The sequence below is a fragment of the Mytilus galloprovincialis genome, chromosome 1 (genome assembly GCF_965363235.1).
Source record: "Mytilus galloprovincialis chromosome 1, xbMytGall1.hap1.1, whole genome shotgun sequence".
NCBI lineage: Eukaryota > Metazoa > Mollusca > Bivalvia > Mytilida > Mytilidae > Mytilus > Mytilus galloprovincialis.
This window is the reverse complement of record NC_134838.1, coordinates 50,214,620-50,234,379: the sequence shown is the minus strand read 5'-3', so window position 1 is coordinate 50,234,379 and position 19,760 is coordinate 50,214,620. Positions and strand designations below refer to the sequence as shown.

Sequence of the window (19,760 nt, the reverse complement as noted above, 5' to 3'; positions counted from 1 at the left end):
ACTGTTTTAGTTGATTCAACTACTATTCTGGACATAGAAAGATAACTCCAATTGAAAATTTCTTGCTATTGCACAATATTGTGCAATTAGATATTTCTTGCTATTGCGCAATACTGTGCAATTGAAAATATTTGCTATTGCACAATACTGTGCAATTGAAGATTTCTTGCTATTGCGCAATATTGTGCAATTGAAAATTGCTTACTATTGCACAATACTGTGCAATTGAAGATTTCTTGATATTGCTGAATACTGTGCAATTGAAAATTTCTTGCTATTGCACAATACTTAATATAATAATTTTGGATCCTGATTTGAACCAACTTGAAAACTGGGCCCATAATCAACAAGAGGCTGTCACAACGACAGCAAACCGGATTTATTAATATTTATTTGTGTCCTGGCAATATCACAAGAACCATTACTGATGAATGGTGAAAGTGAAAATCGGCAATATCAAATTTGACCTCCATTTTGTCATCAGTATCAACATCTTAAAATTTGAAAAGCTTAGATTGAATGGTTCATGAATAAATGCAACAACGTGAATGAAAACGCCATTTCACAATCTTTCAAGAACCATAACTCCTGAACAGTAAAAGTCAAAATCATCATAATTGAACTTGACCTTTTTAAAATTTGCCATCAGTAACAACATATAAAAATTTTAAAAGCTTTGGTTGAATGGTTCATGAGAAAATGCACGGACACGACTGGAAACACCATTTTTCAATCTTTCAAGAACCATTACTCCTGAACGGTAAAAGTCAAAATCGTCATTATTGAACTTGACCTCCATTTTGTCATCAGTAACAACATATTAAAATTTGGGAAGCTTAGGTAGAACAGTTCATGCATAAATGCACGGACACGACTTGAAACTCCATTTTTCAATCTTTCAAGAACCATAACTCCTGAACGGTAAAAGTCAAAATCGCCATTATTGAACTTGACCTCCATTTTGTCATCAGTAACAACATATTAAAATGTGGGAAGCTTAGGTAGAACAGTTCATGCGTAAATGCACGGACACGACTGTAAACTCCATTTTTCAATCTTTCAAGAACCATAACTCCCGAACGGTAAAAGTCAAAATCGTCATTATTGAACTTGACCTCCATTTTGTCATCAGTAACAACATATTAAAATTTGGGAAGCTTAGGTAGAACAGTTCATGCATAAATGCACGGACACGACTTGAAACTCCATTTTTCAATCTTTCAAGAACCATAACTCCTGAACGGTAAAAGTCAAAATCGCCATTATTGAACTTGACCTCCATTTTGTCATCAGTAACAACATATTAAAATGTGGGAAGCTTAGGTAGAACAGTTCATGCGTAAATGCACGGACACGACTGTAAACTCCATTTTTCAATCTTTCAAGAACCATAACTCCTGAACGGTAAAAGTCAAAATCGCCATTATTGAACTTGACCTCCATTTTGTCATCAGTAACAACATATTAAAATTTGGGAAGCTTAGGTAGAACAGTTCATGCGTAAATGCACGGACACGACTGTAAACTCCATTTTTCAATCTTTCAAGAACCATAACACCTGAACGGTGAAAGTCAAAATCGCCATTATTGAACTTGACCTTCATTTAGTTGTCAGTAACAACATATTAAATTTTTAAAAGCTTTGGTTGAACGGTTCATGAGTTAATGCACGGACAACATATGATTCCCGCCCGCCCGCCGTACATCCCCAAACCAATAACCGACATTTTTGTCACAAAAATCCGGTTAAAAATCTAAGTATATGTTTAGATTCAGCATATCAAAAAAGCCCAAGAATTCAATTTTTGTTAAAATCAAACTTAGTTTAATTTTGGACCCTTTGGACTTTAATGTAGACCAATTTGAAAACGGGACCAAAAACTAAGAATCTACACAGTTAGATTTGGCATATCAAAGAACCCCAATTTTCAATTTTTGATGAAATCAAACAAAGTTTAATTTTGGACCCCGATTTGGACCAACTTGAAAACTGGGCCAATAATCAAAAATCTAAGTACATTTTTAGATTCAGCATATCAAAGAACCCCAAGGATTCAATTTTTGATAAAATCAAACTAAGTTTAATTTTGGACCCTATGGACCTTAATGTAGACCAATTAAGAATCTACATACACAGTTAGATTCGCATATCAAAGAACCCCAATTATTTAATTTTTGATGAAATCAAACAAAGTTCAATGTTGGACCCTTTGGGCCCTTATTCCTAAACTGTTGAGACCAAACCTCCAAAAATCAAACCCTACCTTCCTTTTATGGTCATAAACCTTGTGTTTAAATTTCATAGATTTCTATTTACTTATACTTAAGTTGTGGTGCGAAAACCAAGAATAATACTTATTTTGGCCCTTTTTTGGCACCTAATTCCTAAACTGTTGGAACCAAAACTCCCAAAATCAATCCCAACCTTCCTTTTGTGTTCATAAACCTTGTGTTTAAATTTCATTGATTTCTATTTACTTATACTAAAGTTATTGTACGAAAACCAAGAATAATGCTTATTTGGGCCCTTTTTTGGCACCTAATTCCTAAACTGTTGGAACCAAAACTCCCAAAATCAATCCCAATCTTCCTTTTGTAGTCATAAACCTTGTGTCAAAATTTCATTGATTTCTATTTACTTAAACTAAAGTTGTAGTGCGAAAACCAAGAAAATGCTTATTTGGGCCCTTTTTGGCCCCTAATTCCAAAAATGTTGAGACCAAATCTCCCAAAATCAATCCCAACCTTCCTTTTGTGGTCATAAACCTTGTGTTAAAATTTCATAGATTTGTATTCACTTTTACTAAAGTTAGAGTGCGAAAACTAAAAGTATTCGGACGACGACGACGACGATGCAGACGACGACGCCAACGTGAAAGCAATATACGACGAAAAATTAAAATTTTTGCGGTCGTATAAAAACGGCAAAATTTCCTTAAAATTACAAATTCAGGGGCAGCAACCCAACAACGGGTTGTACGATTCATCTGAAAATTTCAGGGCAGATAGATCTTTACCTAATAAACAATTTTAATCATTGTCAGATTTGCTCTAAATGCTTTGGTTTTTGAGTTTTGAGCCAAAAACTGCATTTTACCCCTATGTTCTATTTTTAGCCATGGCGGCCATCTTGGTTGATTGGCCGGGTCACCGGACAAATTTTTTAAACTAAATACCCTAATGATGATTGTGGCTAAGTTTGGATTAATTTGGCTCAGTAGTTACAGAGAAGATTTTTGTAAAAGATAACTAAGATTTACGAAAAATGGTTAAAAATTGACTATAAAGGGCAATAACTCCTAAAGGGGTCAACTGACCATTTCGGTCAGGTGACTTACTTGTAAATCTTACTTTGCTGAACATTATTGCTTTTTTCAGTTATCTCTATCTATAATAATATTCAAGATAATAACCAAAAACAGCAAAATTTCCTTAAAATTACAAATTCAGCAACCCAACAACAATTTGTCCGATTCATCTGAAAATTTCAGGGCAGATTGATCTTGACCTGATTAACAATTTTACCCCCATGTCAGATTTGCTCTAAATGCTTTGGTTTTTGAGTTATAAGCCAAAAACTGCATTTTACCCCTATGTTCTATTTTTAGCCAAGGCGGCCATCTTGGTTGGTGTGTCGGGTCACCGGACACATTTTTTTTATAATAACCCCCATGATGATTGTGGCCAAGTTTGGTTTAATTTGGACCAGTAGTTTCAGAGGAAAAGATTTGTGTAAAAGTTAACGACGACGGACGACGGACGCCAAGTGATGAGAAAACGATGTTAGAAAATGTCACTCCGTGTTGATAGAATGTGGTAAATCAAACTGATATAAAAATAAACAGCTATGCCATGAGCGCATGATACGCCCGACGTCTTGTGTGGAAGTTTTATGCAATAATCATCAATAGTTTCTGAGAAAGTTTTAAGCAATAACCATTTATTGTTTTTGAGACACGGCGGGACATGTGACCCCACCTCCCCCCCCCCCCAAACCCTGTCTTTTTTTTACAAAAAACTAAATATCACTAAAATAAAATTTTGATTCAAACCAAAAAGTATACAGATCTTTAGATTAACATAACAAAGAAGTGTGTACAGTTTCAAGCAATAATCAAAAAGTGTTTTCGAGATACGGCGCGACATGTAAAAAAACATCCCCTTTTTTACAAAATACTCAATAACTCAAAAATAAATGTTATCACCAAAAAGTATACAGATCTTAAGATTAATATAACAAAGAAGTGCGTAAAGTTTTAAGCAATGATCATAAAACGTTTTTGAGATACGGCACGACATGTAAAAACTCCCTCCCCTTTTTTACAAAATACTCAATAACTCAAAAATGAAATTTTGAATCATCACCAAAAAGTATACAGATATTAAGATTAATATAACTAAGAATTGTGTGTAAAGTTTTAAGCAATAATCAAGAATATTTTTTGAGATACGGTGCGACATGTGAAAAAAAACACACCCCGGTTTTAGTTAAAAAGTGCCGTAACTCAAAAAGTTTAAATATTATATTCACCAAAAAGTATACAGATCATTTGACCATTATAAGAAACAACTATATTAAGTTTCATGAATTTTGGATAAGTCGTCCTCAAGTTACGGTGCGACGTGTTTACGCTGGACAGACAGACGGACAGACGGACAGACGGACGGACGGACAGACGGACGGACAGACGGACGGACACCGGACATTTGTATACCATAATACGTCCCGTGAAAATTTTGACGGGCGTATAAAAATATGATTAATAGGTTTAAGCAGAAGACTTTAATTGTTTAATAATCAACCAGAAAGAATTTTTAGCAAAGGTCAAAATCTAAAACGTTCAATTGACCTTTGACCTTGACCTCATGACAATTTTGAGTTCATTTGTCAGTGATCTCAAATGAAAAGATTCCAGGTCAATCACTTGTATGGTTGTTGAGAAATACTGATTTCAAATACATATGTAACAAAAACTCTTCGTCTTAAATAGGTTGAAGTTGCGCCTTATTGTAAACAGTTTTTTGGCGAACACATCATATCATTTACTGAAACAGTTTTTTTTTTTGTAAGGATAACAAGCAAAATTCAAAATTTATAACATGACCTTGACCTTCGACCTTGATCTCAATTTCAAGGTCATAGGACAGTGAACTCAAATCAAAAGACCCCAGGTCAATTATTTGCATGGTTGTGGAGAAATACTGATTTCAAATACAAAAGGGTCAACCAAAACTCTTCGACTTAAATAGGTTGAAGTTGCGCCTTTTTGTAAACAGTTATTTGGCAAAGACATCATATCATTTACTGTCACAGTTTCTTTGGAATAACGATAACAAGCAAAATTCAAAATTTATTACATGACCTTGATCTTTGACCTTGACCTCAATTTCCTTCAAATGGACCAAAGACTTCATATCAAAAGACTGTAGGCCTCTACGACTTATAACGTATGAATTTATCCAACAAATCGCCTATCGTAAATTTTCAAAGGGAAATAACTCTCATAAGATGTCTTCTGATCACTCAAGTCAAAACTAACCAAATCATTCTTAAGAGTAGACGAACAATTTGGTGAAAACAGTATGCTAAAATCTTTTACGGTTTTAGAGAGATATAGCGATAACAAGAAAAAGGGGACATGGGGAGATAACTCCCATAGGAATAAGTGTTCGGTCACACAGGGTGAGTTTTGAATCCCCATTACTGTACAACATCATTGGCCAAAAATCCATTTGATATGTTGTAAGACAAAAAAGCATCTCAGACGGCAGAAGACGAAAGAAAGAAAAAAATCAGAAGAAACACAAAAGGTCTTTCCACGAAAAGTGTAAAGACCTAAATAACATCAAGTTCAAAATCTAGGACAGAATATAATTAATTGCTTCGCCGGAATACGACTGCAGAGGTCCAACCCTGAACAGTTGGGTTGAAAATGGACACAATATTCGCACTTGTTACAGGTCTGAATTTGGATAGTAATTAAATATTTGACACATAATAGGTTTCTGTCACAGAATAACTGTAGTCAAAGAACTTGAATTGATTATGCTTTTATGCAACACACTTTTTTCCCCAAAAATATATATATCTTGCCCCCCTCCCATCCCCCCCCCCACCCCTCTCCCTTTTTTTTGGCAAAAAAAAATATGTGAAGAAATTTTCGTTTTGAATTTTAAAATCTTGAAAACACAAATTGTCCCTAGTACCCCAACTTAAACTTTCTTTACCCCCACCCCCCTTTTTGCAAAAAAAACCACCGTCTTTCCCTCAAGATATAGTGAATTGGATTGAAAAGAACATTGCAAAACATCTAATTCATGTTTGGGGGTAACTTATGCATTCATTTTTCAGTTGTTACTTGCTTTTAGTTACAATTTTTATGATTTCTAAATATCTAGCGAATGCAGTGGTGGATTCATATGAAAAGGCGTAGAGGACAAATGCCTTCCAACACCCCCACACCATCCCATCAATCAATGAAAATATAATTTTATAGAATAACGCCCTTTTCAAAAGCCTGTATCTGCCCCTGTACTGTATGTCTAGCTCAGCCGTTTCAAAATAAATATTTCTGAATATCAGGTGCATAATATTAAAAGCTGGTGTTAAAAGAATAATCTTATAATTTTGTCATTTTTCTTTTCTTGTTTTCATTTTATTATAAAAGTTACCTGTTTTTGGTACAACTTCAACTCGTTCTTCTATATGATTTCCTATAAATGTGGTACTTCCACCTTCAAAACCCTGTAAATCAAAAAAGTACTTAAACGAATCTTGTTAAAATATTACTTGCATACCAAATTGTTCTAGCCAACCATTTTACATGGGTGTTTTACAATAATGTTTTGTTTTATTTGATTGCATCATACATGTACATAACTGAATTTGATCTCATTTCTTTAAGATGTACAGCTGATTATAAGCATGCAATGTATCGTTTTTGTACGACTTTGCCCCCCGCAGAGCTATAGAAAAACAGTACATTAACGGGTGTTACACGGACTCTTTTTAGACGATACACGAACGGGTGTTACACGGACTCTTTTTAGACGATACACGGACTCTTATTAGTTGTTACACGGACACTTTTTATGAATAGAATCACTCCATGATTAGTGAGTTCATGGGCACTTTAACTTTCAATTAGATGTGAACTTTTTGGTTCACCGACTTATTTCCTTTCTTTTTATTGAACAAAATATTTACATTAGCATCAATATCTTTTTTCAAACATTTCCAGTAAATACTATTCAATTTCATATCAATACACTAAGGGATTAGACATTTAACTTCAAAACGGGGGGCGGGGGTATGGTTTTCTCCTAATAGATATTTGGATCCCAAATTTTATGAGAAAAAATATATTATGGTAAAGCAGATGACAAACTAATGTTTTGCATGAATCCTGATTTTCCGAAGAAACAAAAGAAACAAGCCGGTTACAACCAGTCGAACAGTTTTTCTGCACTTGTAGTCAGGGTAAGGTCCTGACCTGACTACTCGTGCAGAAAAACTATCCGGCAACGGTTGTTACCGGCCTGTTTCTTTTTTTTTCCTCTTGATTTTCCTCTGAGTTCAGTATTTTTGTGATTTTACTTTTTGTTACCTTTGTATTTTATCTAATACATGAATATACGGTTTTACCTTATCATTTCTATTAATTAGACAGTTGTTATCTAAAAAATGTACGGTAGATATACTTCTGCATAATCATCGTGTAGAACGCCACATGCGGGGTGTCGGCTATGTTTGACATGGGGTGGCAATTTTGAAGCGACGAAAAAGTAACAAGGTAAGTTCAAGCATCAAAATTTCTTATTTTTAGAACTCTCAGTACCATATAATGTATTGCACGGAAGGAACCGCAACATAATCTATTTCCTGAAAGCAGAAGCAGTCGTTTTCAGTGCTCAGTATTCTCAAACACCTCGCCCTAGTTTTCCGTGTTGCAAATTTTGAGGCTTCATATGCAAATTTCGGTTAAAAAAAACTACTTTACACAGCTACCCTCCGTATCATTTATATAGAATTGTATTCCTCTCATTGATTTATACCAAATACCAGTTTCTTAGTTAAAATCAATTGGTTTTAAAACTGTTATTCATCAAAATATAAAGTGTCGCTCGGGGTGTCAGATTTTGCGTCGTATTTTTATCAGTGAAATCTGTTGTCTCCTTTTGTAAGATTTTTACAATTTCTTATGAGCTACTTTTGATGCCCATTGAATTTGAACCTCAAATTAGTACCTATCCATTAATACAATTTAAATGACATCTTTCACGGCTTCTCCATTTTAGGTAATATCCTTTTGGCGTGACTCGGTATTTATACACATTTTACTAAAGTCATTTTTTTTTTTTTGTTCTTGTCTTTCATTTTTGCGTATATGTCATTTAGTTTATCTATGTTTTATAGTGATTAAGGTTATTACACAGTATTTACTGCTGTACCCTAATTTATTACATTTTTACCTATTAATGTCTGTTTTGATCACAAATTGATGTCAGTATAATGAAATTTTATGCGACTGTCATACAAGTGAGAGGTTTAGCTAGCTATAAAGCCAGGTTTTATCCATCATTTTCTACATAAGGAAATGCCTGTACCAAGTCAGGAATATGAGTTGTTTTCCATTCGTTTGGTGTGCTTTTGATTTTGCCTTTTGATAAGGGACTTTCCGTTTTGAATTTTCATTGAGCATGTTGAGTTCGGTATTTTTGTAATTTTACTTTTTTCTCAATATATAAAAAAGAAGATGTGGTATGATTGCCAATGAGACAACTATACACAAAAAACCAAAATGACACAGACATTAACAACTATAGGTCACCGTACGGCCTTCAACAATGAGCAAAGCCCATACCGCATAGTGAGCTATAAAAGGCACCGATAAGATAATGTAAAACAATTCAAACGAGAAAACTAACGTCCTTATTTATGTAAAAAAAATGAACGAAAAACAAATATGTAACACATAAACAAACGACAACCACTGAATTACAGGCTCCTGACTTGGGACAGGCACATACATAAATAATGGGTCAAGACTTCTTGCATTAAAGATAAATTTTGCCAAAAAATATGTATGAATTGGAAAATTTTGGTCAAATATGCAATTAATGATATGTTGTTACTGTGACAATACAAATTGAATTCGAACTCCCGACCTCGATGTTGACAGGGTAAAGATATATTAGTTCGACTACTTAGAGCACTCGGACATACAGTGTATGGGTAATTTATAATTAACCAGATGCTCCGCAGGGCGTAGCTTTATACGACCGCAGAGGTTGAACCCTGAACGGTTGGGGCAAGTATGGACACAACATTCAAGCTGGATTCAGCTCTAAATTTGGATTGTGATTAAATAGTTGACACAGCATAGGTTTCTGACACAGAATGAATGTGTTCTAATGAACTTAAAATTTTTGTTTTCTCTTAGAGCAATTCACTATGCTGTTGAATATTAATCCTCTCAAAAAAATGTTTGAAGAAATTTTCTTTTTTATTTATGAAATTTCAAATGAGAAAAATTGAACCCAATTTTTTTAATCACATCCCTCTTTCCCTTATTCCAAAACTAATCTCAATTAAAATTTCTAATGGAGTTTGCAACAATAACTACTCATTTAAATACATCATAAAATATTAAGATGTAAAAAAACTGCTTGTTATCACTGAATGGTAAAGATTATTTTAATTTATCAGTTGGCAGTAAAAAGTGAATAAACATTGTATATTGTATATAACAAAGATTTAAGTTGATTCTGGACAAAGAAAGATAACTCCAATTAAAAAAAATCTTGCTATTGCACAATATTTTGCAATTAGATATTTCTTGCTTACTATTCTGGACAAAGAAAGATAACTCTAATTAAAAAAAAAATTGCTATTTCACAATATTGTGCAATTAGATATTTCTCGCCATTGCGCAATACTGTGCAATTGAAAAGACTTGCTATTGCACAATACTTAATATAATAATTTTAGATCCTGATTTGGACCAACTTGAAAACTGGGCCCATAATAAAAAATCTAAGTACATTTTTGGATTCAGCATATCAAAGAACCCCAAGATTTCAATTTTTGTTAAAATCAGACTAAGTTTAATTTTGGACCCTTTGGACTTTAGTGTAGACCAATTTGAAAACAGGACCAAAAATGAAGAATCTACATACACAGTTAGATTTGGTATATCAAAGAACCCCATTTATTCAATTTTTGATGAAATCAAACAAAGTTTAATTTTGGACCCCGATTTGGACCAACTTGAAAACTGGGCCAATAATCAAGAATCTAAGTACATTTTTAGATTCAGCATATCAAAGAACCTAACTGATTCATTTTTTGTCAAAATCAAACTAAGTTTAATTTTGGACCCTTTGGACCTTAATGTAGACCAATTTGAAAACGGGACCAAAAGTTAAGAATCTACATACAAAGTCATGACAGTTAGATTCGGCATATCAAAGAACCCCAATTATTCAATTTTGATGAAATCAAACAAAGTTTAATTTTGGACCCTTTGGGCCCCTTATTCTGTTGGGACCAAAACTCCCAAAATCAATACCAACCTTCCTTTTATGGTCATAAACCTTGTGTTTAAATTTCATAGATTTCTATTTACTTAAACTAAAGTTATTGTGCGAAAACCAAGAATAATGCTTATTTGGGCCCTTTTTTTGCCCCTAATTCCTAAACTGTTGAAACCAAAACTCCCAAAATCAATCCCAACCGTTCTTTTGTGGTCATAAACCTTGTGTCAAAATTTCATAGATTTCTATTAACTTAAACTAAAGTTATAGTGCGAAAACCAAGAAAATGCTTATTTGGGCCCTTTTTGGCCCCTAATTCCTAAAATGTTGGGACCAAAACTCCCAAAATCAATACCAACCTTCCTTTTGTGGTCATAAACCTTGTGTTAAAATTTCATAGATTTCCATTCACTTTTACTAAAGTTAGAGTGCGAAAACTAAAAGTATTCGGACGACGACGACGACGACGACGACGACGACGACGACGACGCCAACGTGATAGCAATATACGACGAAAATTTTTTCAAATTTTGCGGTCGTATAAAAAGTATGCTTTACCTCGTTCAGATAGATCTGTACCGTTACATAACTTCTCTCTCCATTATTTCGTTTGTACATGCCATCATAATGGGGCCTGAAATATTCGCCTGGATCATATCTAAGAATCCTTAATCTAGAAAATAAAAAGTAAAATGATTTTAGACCTTTGCTCCGTGTGTTACTTCGTCTTAAAATTGACAAAACAAGAATGTTTCCATAGTACACGGATGCCCCACTCGCACTATCAATTTCTAAGTTCTGTTGACCGTAAAATAGGGGTCAAAACTCTAATTTAGCATTCATATCATAGGCAACATTTTAGTCCGGCGGCTACAAGCATATTTCAGACGAATTGTGCACATCCTGTTACAAGCATGAAATTTGGCATAGACCTTCCTCAACTATTACTCTTTTATTTCAGATAGGGAGGCATTTGAAAAAAATGTCTCATTTCCGGTAAAATCCAAAATGGTGGACGTCATACTTAAATCAGCCCAATATCGAAGGCTAGCGTGTAAAAATGTGTTATTATCATGCTACTATCATAATATTTGGTACAGACCTTTGTTTTTTACTACTTTTGGATAAATTAAATAGATTAGATGTCTTCAGAAACCCCACTTTCGGTTAAAATCCAATATGGCTGACATTGTACTTAAATAAGCTTATTTTTTAGGGAGGGTAACTGAAATGTGTTTTAACGTATTGCTACTATCATTACATTGTGTATGAACCTTTCTTTGGTGTTTCTGATGGATACAATGCATAAGATATATGTCTTAAAAACCCTTTCTTCCGGGTATATCCAAAATGGCGGACAGAGAAATATCAATTTTTTATTCAAATTTTCATTTTTTTCAATATGTAAAGAAATGATTTTATTTTGTGCTGGTCATTAAACTTTTGGCTTAAAGTTATCCTCAAAACCACTTATTCTAGCATGTTGTAAATATTTAGATATAAAGTTGACACTTCCGGTTAAAAATATGACGTAAATTTCAAAGATGAGTCCTCAATCTATTTCTTCGATTTAGAGTTTTGGATAGATTGATTAAAACAAAATAAAATCACTATAGTACTAAAAATTATTTAAAATTATTACTATTTGGCCAAGAATACATGTTTATTCACAGTCACCATGACATGCACACATCGCAGTGCACGGGATACCCGATTTTCCACATTAAAAATGACCGCGGAATCCTTTCTTACATCCACAATGTATAAGCTTTTGACAAAATGATGAGGCCTCAAAAAGAGTTTTTCAAAAGTTATCCTCTTTGTCCCCGTCTGGAGTGGGTAGCATAAGAGCCAATCCCAAGCTCGTCTCCCTAAACACCTGCCTAAGTATATTGCATTATTTACATGCTGGAAAAGACTAGACCAAGTTGAAGGAATAGCCTCGAAAAGCCGTCCCTGTTGCGCAAATAGTTATTTTCTTGCTTCGTTAACCATGTTATACCCATCTGCTAAGTTTGTGCCATCTTACAGTAAAACCCTGGTGATTTAGTCTGATTAATCATCATTCTTTTTGTTAAAGTCACATCTTCAAATGCAATCAATGTCTCCCACATAGTCTTTTCCTCCCTTTCAAGCAAAGAGAGAACCATATCACAACAGGTAAAGACATGGATAACAATAAGTGTTTCAGATCACCCAGATCACTCATTGCCTAGTGCATTTGAAAGGCCATTGATAGATATTAATCCAAAGTCTTTTGCCCTCCCAAACACAACGTCTACCCCTATGTCACGGAATAGCGAAACAGTATTGACAACATCATCATTAACGACTGTTCGAATCATGACTCGTTTAAGTGCGTGTTTCACTGCATCAGACACATGCACCATGATTTTAGTGTCTGCCTCTAAATGTGAACTTGGTGCTGAACTTGAAATACATTACGTGGTGGATAAGATAGAATATCCTGACCATTTGTTGCTATAACTACCATACGCATCCAAGACTTCATCCACTCGTATTTCAGTTTCAAGGTATTTTATTTAGGTAAGGACATAATACCCAATCAGCATACTCAGTAGGCCGCAATTCACAATCGGAGAGCAGATTTCCAACATTTACAAAGACTGTGGTATTGTTTCTCACATCTTAATAAATTCTGCAAAAACACATATTTTCTTGCCTTGTTAACCTAATCTGTTTCTTTTTTTTTTTTTTATCTTCCAACAAAACCACGTTTCGTTTTCAATGACATTAAACATCAAATCCATATGGTGATGTTGGCTGGTCAATCATCATTCTAAATGCTATAGTCACATCTTCAAACTCCATTAATGTCACCAACGCAGTTCCTTTTCCAGCGAACATGTTATCTTTTAATGCCTAGTGCATTTGAAAGGTCATTGATTGATATATTTCTTATACTTTTCCCCTTCTAAATGCAAACCAAAGTTTGTCTGCCCTATGTCACGGAATAGCGAAACAGCAATGACATCAGTATCGACTGTTTGAGTCATGACTCAGTTAAGCCTATGTTTCACTGCATCAGACACATCTATCTTGATTCTAGTGTCAGTCTCTTCGTGTAAACATGGTGCTAAACTTGAAACATCATCAAGTGGTGGATAACACTAAACATCCTGAGCATTTGTTGCTTCAACTACCTTGTACTCAAAATTGTATTGAGCAAGCTCCTGTGAATGAAAACTTAAAAGTTCTTTCTTACTGTCGTCATCTCTCAGAAAACTTTCCCATCTTTGAGGATGTTTTTAATCCTGGGTTCGTCTGTGTATTCCCTTTCCCCTAAATGTTGCCCTTGCTTCTTTTAGCAGCTTTAAAACTACCAGTATTTCGCTATTCCGTAACAAAGGGGCAGACAAACTATTGATTGTATTTGGGGAGGCAAAAATCTTTGGATTAATATCTATCAATGGCCTTTCAAATGCACTAGGCAATGAGTGATCACACACTTTTATTTCTGACCAATACCTTATGACGGGTTGTGATACTGTTCTCTCTTTGCTTGAAAAGGAAAAAAAAGACTGCGTGGGAGACATTAATGGTATTTGAAGATGTGACTTTAACATTAAGAATGATGATTGATCAGCCTAAATCACCGGGGTTGTACTGTACAAACTTATCAGATCTAACATGATTAACAAACCAAGAAAGTCAATTTTTGCACAAAAGGGAAATCTCATTTTAAGTGAGGCTATTCCCACGACTTGTTCTAGTCTTTTCAAGCATGTAAAACGTGAAACATACTAATGCAGGTGTTTAGTGAGAAGAGCTTTGGATTGACTCTTATGCTACCTAGTCTTGTCACTAATGGATTGCGAAGGGACAAAGAGGGTCCCTTTAAAAAAAAACTCTTTCTGAGACCTCATCATTTTTTCAGAAGCTTGTACATTATGGATGTAAGAAAGGATGCCGCGGTTATTTTTAATGTGTAAAATCGGGTCTCCCGTGCACTGCCTTGTGTGCATGTGGTGGTGATTGTGAATAAGCATGTATTCTTGGCCAAATAGAAGTAGTTTTAAATATTTTTTAGTACTATAGTGATTTTATTTTGTTTAAATCAATCTATCCAAAACTCTACAGCGAAGAAATAGATTGAGGACTCATCTTTAAAATTTACGTCATATTTTTACCGGAAGTGTCAACTTTATATCTTAGCATTTACAACATGCTAGAATAAGTGGTTTTGGGGATAACTTAAAGCCAAAAGTTTAATGACCAGCACAAAATAAAATCATTTTCTTTACATTTTGAAGAAAGTTGAAAATTTGAATAAAAAATTGATATTTCTCTGTCCGCCATTTTGGATACTTCCGGAAGTAAGGGTTTTTAAGACATATGTCTTATACATTGTCTGCATCAGAAGCACCAAAGAAAGGTTCATACACAATGTAATTATAGTAGCAATACGTTAAAACACATTTCAATTACCCTCCCTAAAAAATAAGCTTATTTAAGTACAATGTCCGCCATATTGGATTTTAACCGGAAGTGGGGTTTCTGAAGACATCTAATCTATTTAATTTATCCAAAAGTAGTAAAACACAAAGGTCTGTACCAAATATTATGATAGTAGCATGATAATAGGACATTTTTACACGCTAGTCTTCGATATTGGGCTGATTTAAGTATAACGTCCGCCATTTTGGATTTTACCGGAAGTGAGAAATTTTTTTCAAATGCCTCCCTATCTGAAATAAAAGAGTAATAGTTGAGGAAGGTCTATGCCAAATTTCATGCTTGTAACAGGATGTGCACAATTTTTTACAAAGCCGCCGGACTATTTGTGCTAAGTTTCAAGTTGATTGGACTTCAACTTCATAATAAAATACATTGACCAAAGACTAAAATATAAAGCCGGGCGGACGGACGGACGGACATACAGACAGAAATACATAATTCCCCTAGGTTGGGCATACAAATGACTGTATAACAATATTAATACATGTATACACTCTACGCGTAGAATAAGAGTTCAGGTTATGTCGTCAATTTATTTTTTTCAATACAAGTAAGAGTATTCCAATTCAAGATATCAAAGTATAGACGGTCCCAATGCGACCTTAAATATGCGTCACACGACAAAAACTGGGCGGTCCAAAAGTGTGTGAATGTTTCGGTATTGAACTTTGAATTTTGTCATACTTTTTTTTTTATTAATTTTACATCTGATTAACTATTAAAGTTTTGTAAAATCTTAAATTTTAAACTGCTTCCGATTTTTTACTTCTAGTTTTTACTTTTTCTTACTTTGTATTACAATTGTCGTTCTTTAACAGAGCTTCAACTTTGACCCGTAATGACAAACAAAAAATAATCAGAAAAGAACATTTGCTTTTGTTGATTAACCTCGTCATAGAAATTGTCATTAAAATGAATTTTATCCGTGTTGGGTTGCGTTGTTTAAATGATCGCGGTACCTACTTGTGACATTTTCTATTTTTAAAGGCATCGGCCGAACAGTCAGTCTTGTGCCTCTTTCGATTTTAACTAATATATTAACATATTTATCATTCTGTTCAATTACAAAATGGTCTTTATATGATATCCGATATCACAATAGTATAGATAAATATTCTAGCAACAGTGGCGGATCCAGAAATTTTCATAAGTGGGGGCCCTCTGACTGACCTAAGAGGGGGCCCGCTCCAGTCACGCTTCAATGATTCCCTATATAAGCAACCAAATTTTTTCCCAAAAAGGGGGGGCCCGGGCCCCCTGGGCCCCCCTCTAAATCCGCCTCTGAGCAATGTCTTTATAATATCAGTTATTATAGTTTATTCCAAATTTAGTCATGCAATTACATGTGCAACTTTACATTCACGATAAAGTTTTGATCGTCAGAATTGTATAGTTTCAAAGAACGGATATAAAAATTCGACCACATAAAATTAAATTAAAAAAGTTCAATGTGTGCATGCAAAAGATTCTCATAGGCAATCATACCACATCTTTCCTTTTTCAAATATATTTTTTGAGAATAAGAAAAAAGTTGTTTCGAATAATAAATTTTCCTAAAATATTGCACCTTTCATTCAATCCCATGACCTCTCTGTGACACCATACATCAGGAACATATTCTTTGATTCTTTTCCATATCTTATCAACCTCTTCTTTGGTATCCCATATACACCTTGAACTATTTCTTACATCTGTGGCTAATACTTGTCTGTAAATAATCACTGTTGTATTTTTATACATGTTATTTAACAAGACAGTTTGCTGTGTGGATGTCCCCTTGAAGATTTTGTCAAATCTCTAAATAATACAAAATGTGTATTATACGATTTTATGAAGAAAGATGTATATAGCCATGCACTTTCCCTGTAATCTGTTTTATACAAGATTGTGTACTTTTGACGGAAACGCCCGACCACTATTCAGAGGATTACAGTAATGCTAGATGTCAACATGTTTTATTCCTGCCACATTTCTAATGAGACTGTCCAAAGCCAGCTAGAGCCTCACACAGTTGTTCAGGGGTTCATGTCTGTCAAATTTTGTGGGCGTAAATTGTTTTGTTATAAATAAGACCATTTAATTCTCAATCGAATTGTTTCAAATTTTTCATGCTGATGCTTTTTATAGCCTACTATACGGTATGGGCTTTTCTCATTGCTGAAGGCCGTGCGATTGCCTATAATTGCTTACGTCCACTTCATTTAAACTTTAGTGGATAGTTGTATTATTTGACAATCATACCATATCTTCTTATTTTTATGTCAGCTATATATAGAATGACATCATGACAGACTTCATGTTAACTCGTTCATCTTCTTCTACCAGACTAATTTACTTTTTTGTGCAACATTTGATGAATATTTTCGAATTCAGATATTACGGTTCAAAAAGTGAATTTCATCTATCAATACCCACTATTTGTAGAAGAAAATCACATGTCAATCACAGCTATATATTACATGTGTATTTTACCTATCTCCAGCATTCAGAAGTGCAACTTCAAAACCTTTTTTCTCTGCAATTTGTATGTATTCTTCGCATTCCTGAAAATGAATATGTTTATATAGATAATTTATTATGTTTATGTGAAATGCCACTGAATCTCCGTGCGGATTCACAATTGAATCGTGTGAGATTGGTCCAAATTCTTTAATAAAAATTCATTGTTTTACACTGAGCCGCAACGTGCAATGTCATACTGAGATATACATATATATATACACAACTCGTCTAAACATCAACCCAACAATGTTAGATCTGTAAAATTGCTTTCGCATATATATATATACAAATAGACTAATCTAAACATGCAATCATTTTGTTACTATGACAACCTTAAATCATTTAAAACTAATATTCCCCCAAAAGATTCACTTTCGCAAATAATTTCTTCTTAAGTGATGTTCCCAATGTTTTATGGTAAAGAATATGGTTATATTAACTTCTTCAACCTGGTAATAAAATCTATAGTATAAAGAAGGGCATCGTATGAATTTTCATTGCGGTTTACATAAACACACAGTCACAGCCACTTAAATAATTGAGCTGCTATTTCGAGACTCGTGCAATCAGAACGTCGCGCTCTCTGCACGTTTAAAAACATTTACAGTGGTAGGCGGAGTTTTTCATCAGTAAACCAGGTCCACATTAATCGAAAAGACCACCAATTGTTTTCGCCCTGAATATGCCAGAACTATTTTCCACTAGACTTGAAGATGATAACAATTAGTCGATCACATAATACATGTAAAAATAGCAATCAATGTAACGCGATAAAGTATAATTTATAATACTTTATCGCTTTACATTGATTATATATATTTAAGTACAAGAATTTTGAAATCTAAGTTAAGCTGCCGGGATTTAAGTGGCGTTTTTCTGGTAATGAAAAAAAAAATCTGACATTAATGTATGCAAAAGTATTTCTACGTAAACAAAGATGAATTTGCTCATACATGTAGTATATAAATTAAACCAGATGCTCCGCAGGGCACAGATTTATACGACCGCTGAGGTCGAAACCCTGATCAGTTGGGGCAAGTATGGACACAACATTCAAGCATGACACAGCTCTGAATTTGGATTGTGATTAAATAGTTGACACAGCATAGGTTTCTGACACAGAATGAATGTGGTCTAATGTTTTTGAGCAATACGCTATGCTGTGGAATATTAATCCCGTCAAAAAAAGTATTTGGAGAAATTTTCTTTTTAATTTCTGAAATCTGAAATGAGAAAAATTGTACCCCCCCCCCCCTCCATTTTTGTTTACGTCCCCCTTTCCTTTATTCCAAAAAGAATCTCAATTCAAATTTCTGGCCCAAGACCACAATTAATGACCCCGCTTTTCGTTGTTCACGAATATAGTTCCCTTTAATTATAGTGTATTTTTTCTTTATTTTTTTTCTTTCCCTTTCTCATTCATTTCTTAGCTTTTCTGGGGTGGGAATGAAAGAAGAGAGCTGAAATAAACTTTTGGATGTTTTATTTTAACTGATTTTAATAAGGAAAGAGTGATTAGGCCAGGTGCAAAAAGGTTATATTTACACTTTTCGGAACATCTCTTGACTTGCCTATAGGGGTATGGATGTGTATTGGCCAAATTTGTATGATGTAAACATGCAATTTTTCTGAAAATTGCATATGGTTTGGGACTTGAACTGTACATTACTCACACAAAAAATTAGACAAAAAGAACAATTCAATTTTTTTTAATGCGACAAAACGTTGTAAAGAAATGATAGAAGAATTAATTGTGGTCTCGGGCCTAAGAGGTGCATTTCAGCAAATTTTGAATTTATACTTTGACAACTTCTCTGAATGATCTATTGGTATTTATTTGTCAAACTATATGAGAAGAAATGGTTTCCACTTTTATTTGATAGAAATTTGTAAAAAAAGTCACTTTTCAGCTAATATGCCCAAAAAGTAGGTTTTTCACTTTTTTCAATATTTTTGCAAAAGCAGCATTCTTAATTTTTCTCTGACATTTTTTTTCTGATATCTATTTGTGTTTGTGGTATTTATTTCATGTGTTTTACTCATTTGTGAACTCTGAACACAAAGAAAGGTGGATAAAAGCATAAAAAGAGTGCAAAATGTGCTGTTTTAATAGTCTAGGTCTAGCGGTCCGTACGAAGCAAGTGAAACATGAAGTTCTATGCACTTAAAAATTGTATTTCTTTAAACAGATTGCACTGAATCTATATCAAAAGCACTTATTACTGGTTGTTTAAACTTGTCTG

The 19,760-nt window shown here is 34.0% G+C and overlaps 1 protein-coding gene across 2 annotated transcripts in view; it reads right to left on the bottom strand.

Annotated features, from left to right (window-relative positions):
* LOC143077377 (uncharacterized) overlaps positions 1 to 19,760 on the bottom strand; it is a 99,663-nt gene that overhangs the window by 1,692 nt on the left and 78,211 nt on the right. For both annotated transcript variants that reach the window (XM_076252970.1, XM_076252969.1), the window contains 4 exons: positions 17,488 to 17,558; positions 16,583 to 16,723; positions 11,095 to 11,209; positions 6,673 to 6,745 (listed from right to left, as the gene is read on the bottom strand). In XM_076252970.1, coding sequence (XP_076109085.1) covers positions 6,673 to 6,745; positions 11,095 to 11,209; positions 16,583 to 16,723; positions 17,488 to 17,558 — 400 coding nt within the window. The remainder of the gene's footprint in view (positions 1 to 6,672; positions 6,746 to 11,094; positions 11,210 to 16,582; positions 16,724 to 17,487; positions 17,559 to 19,760) is intronic.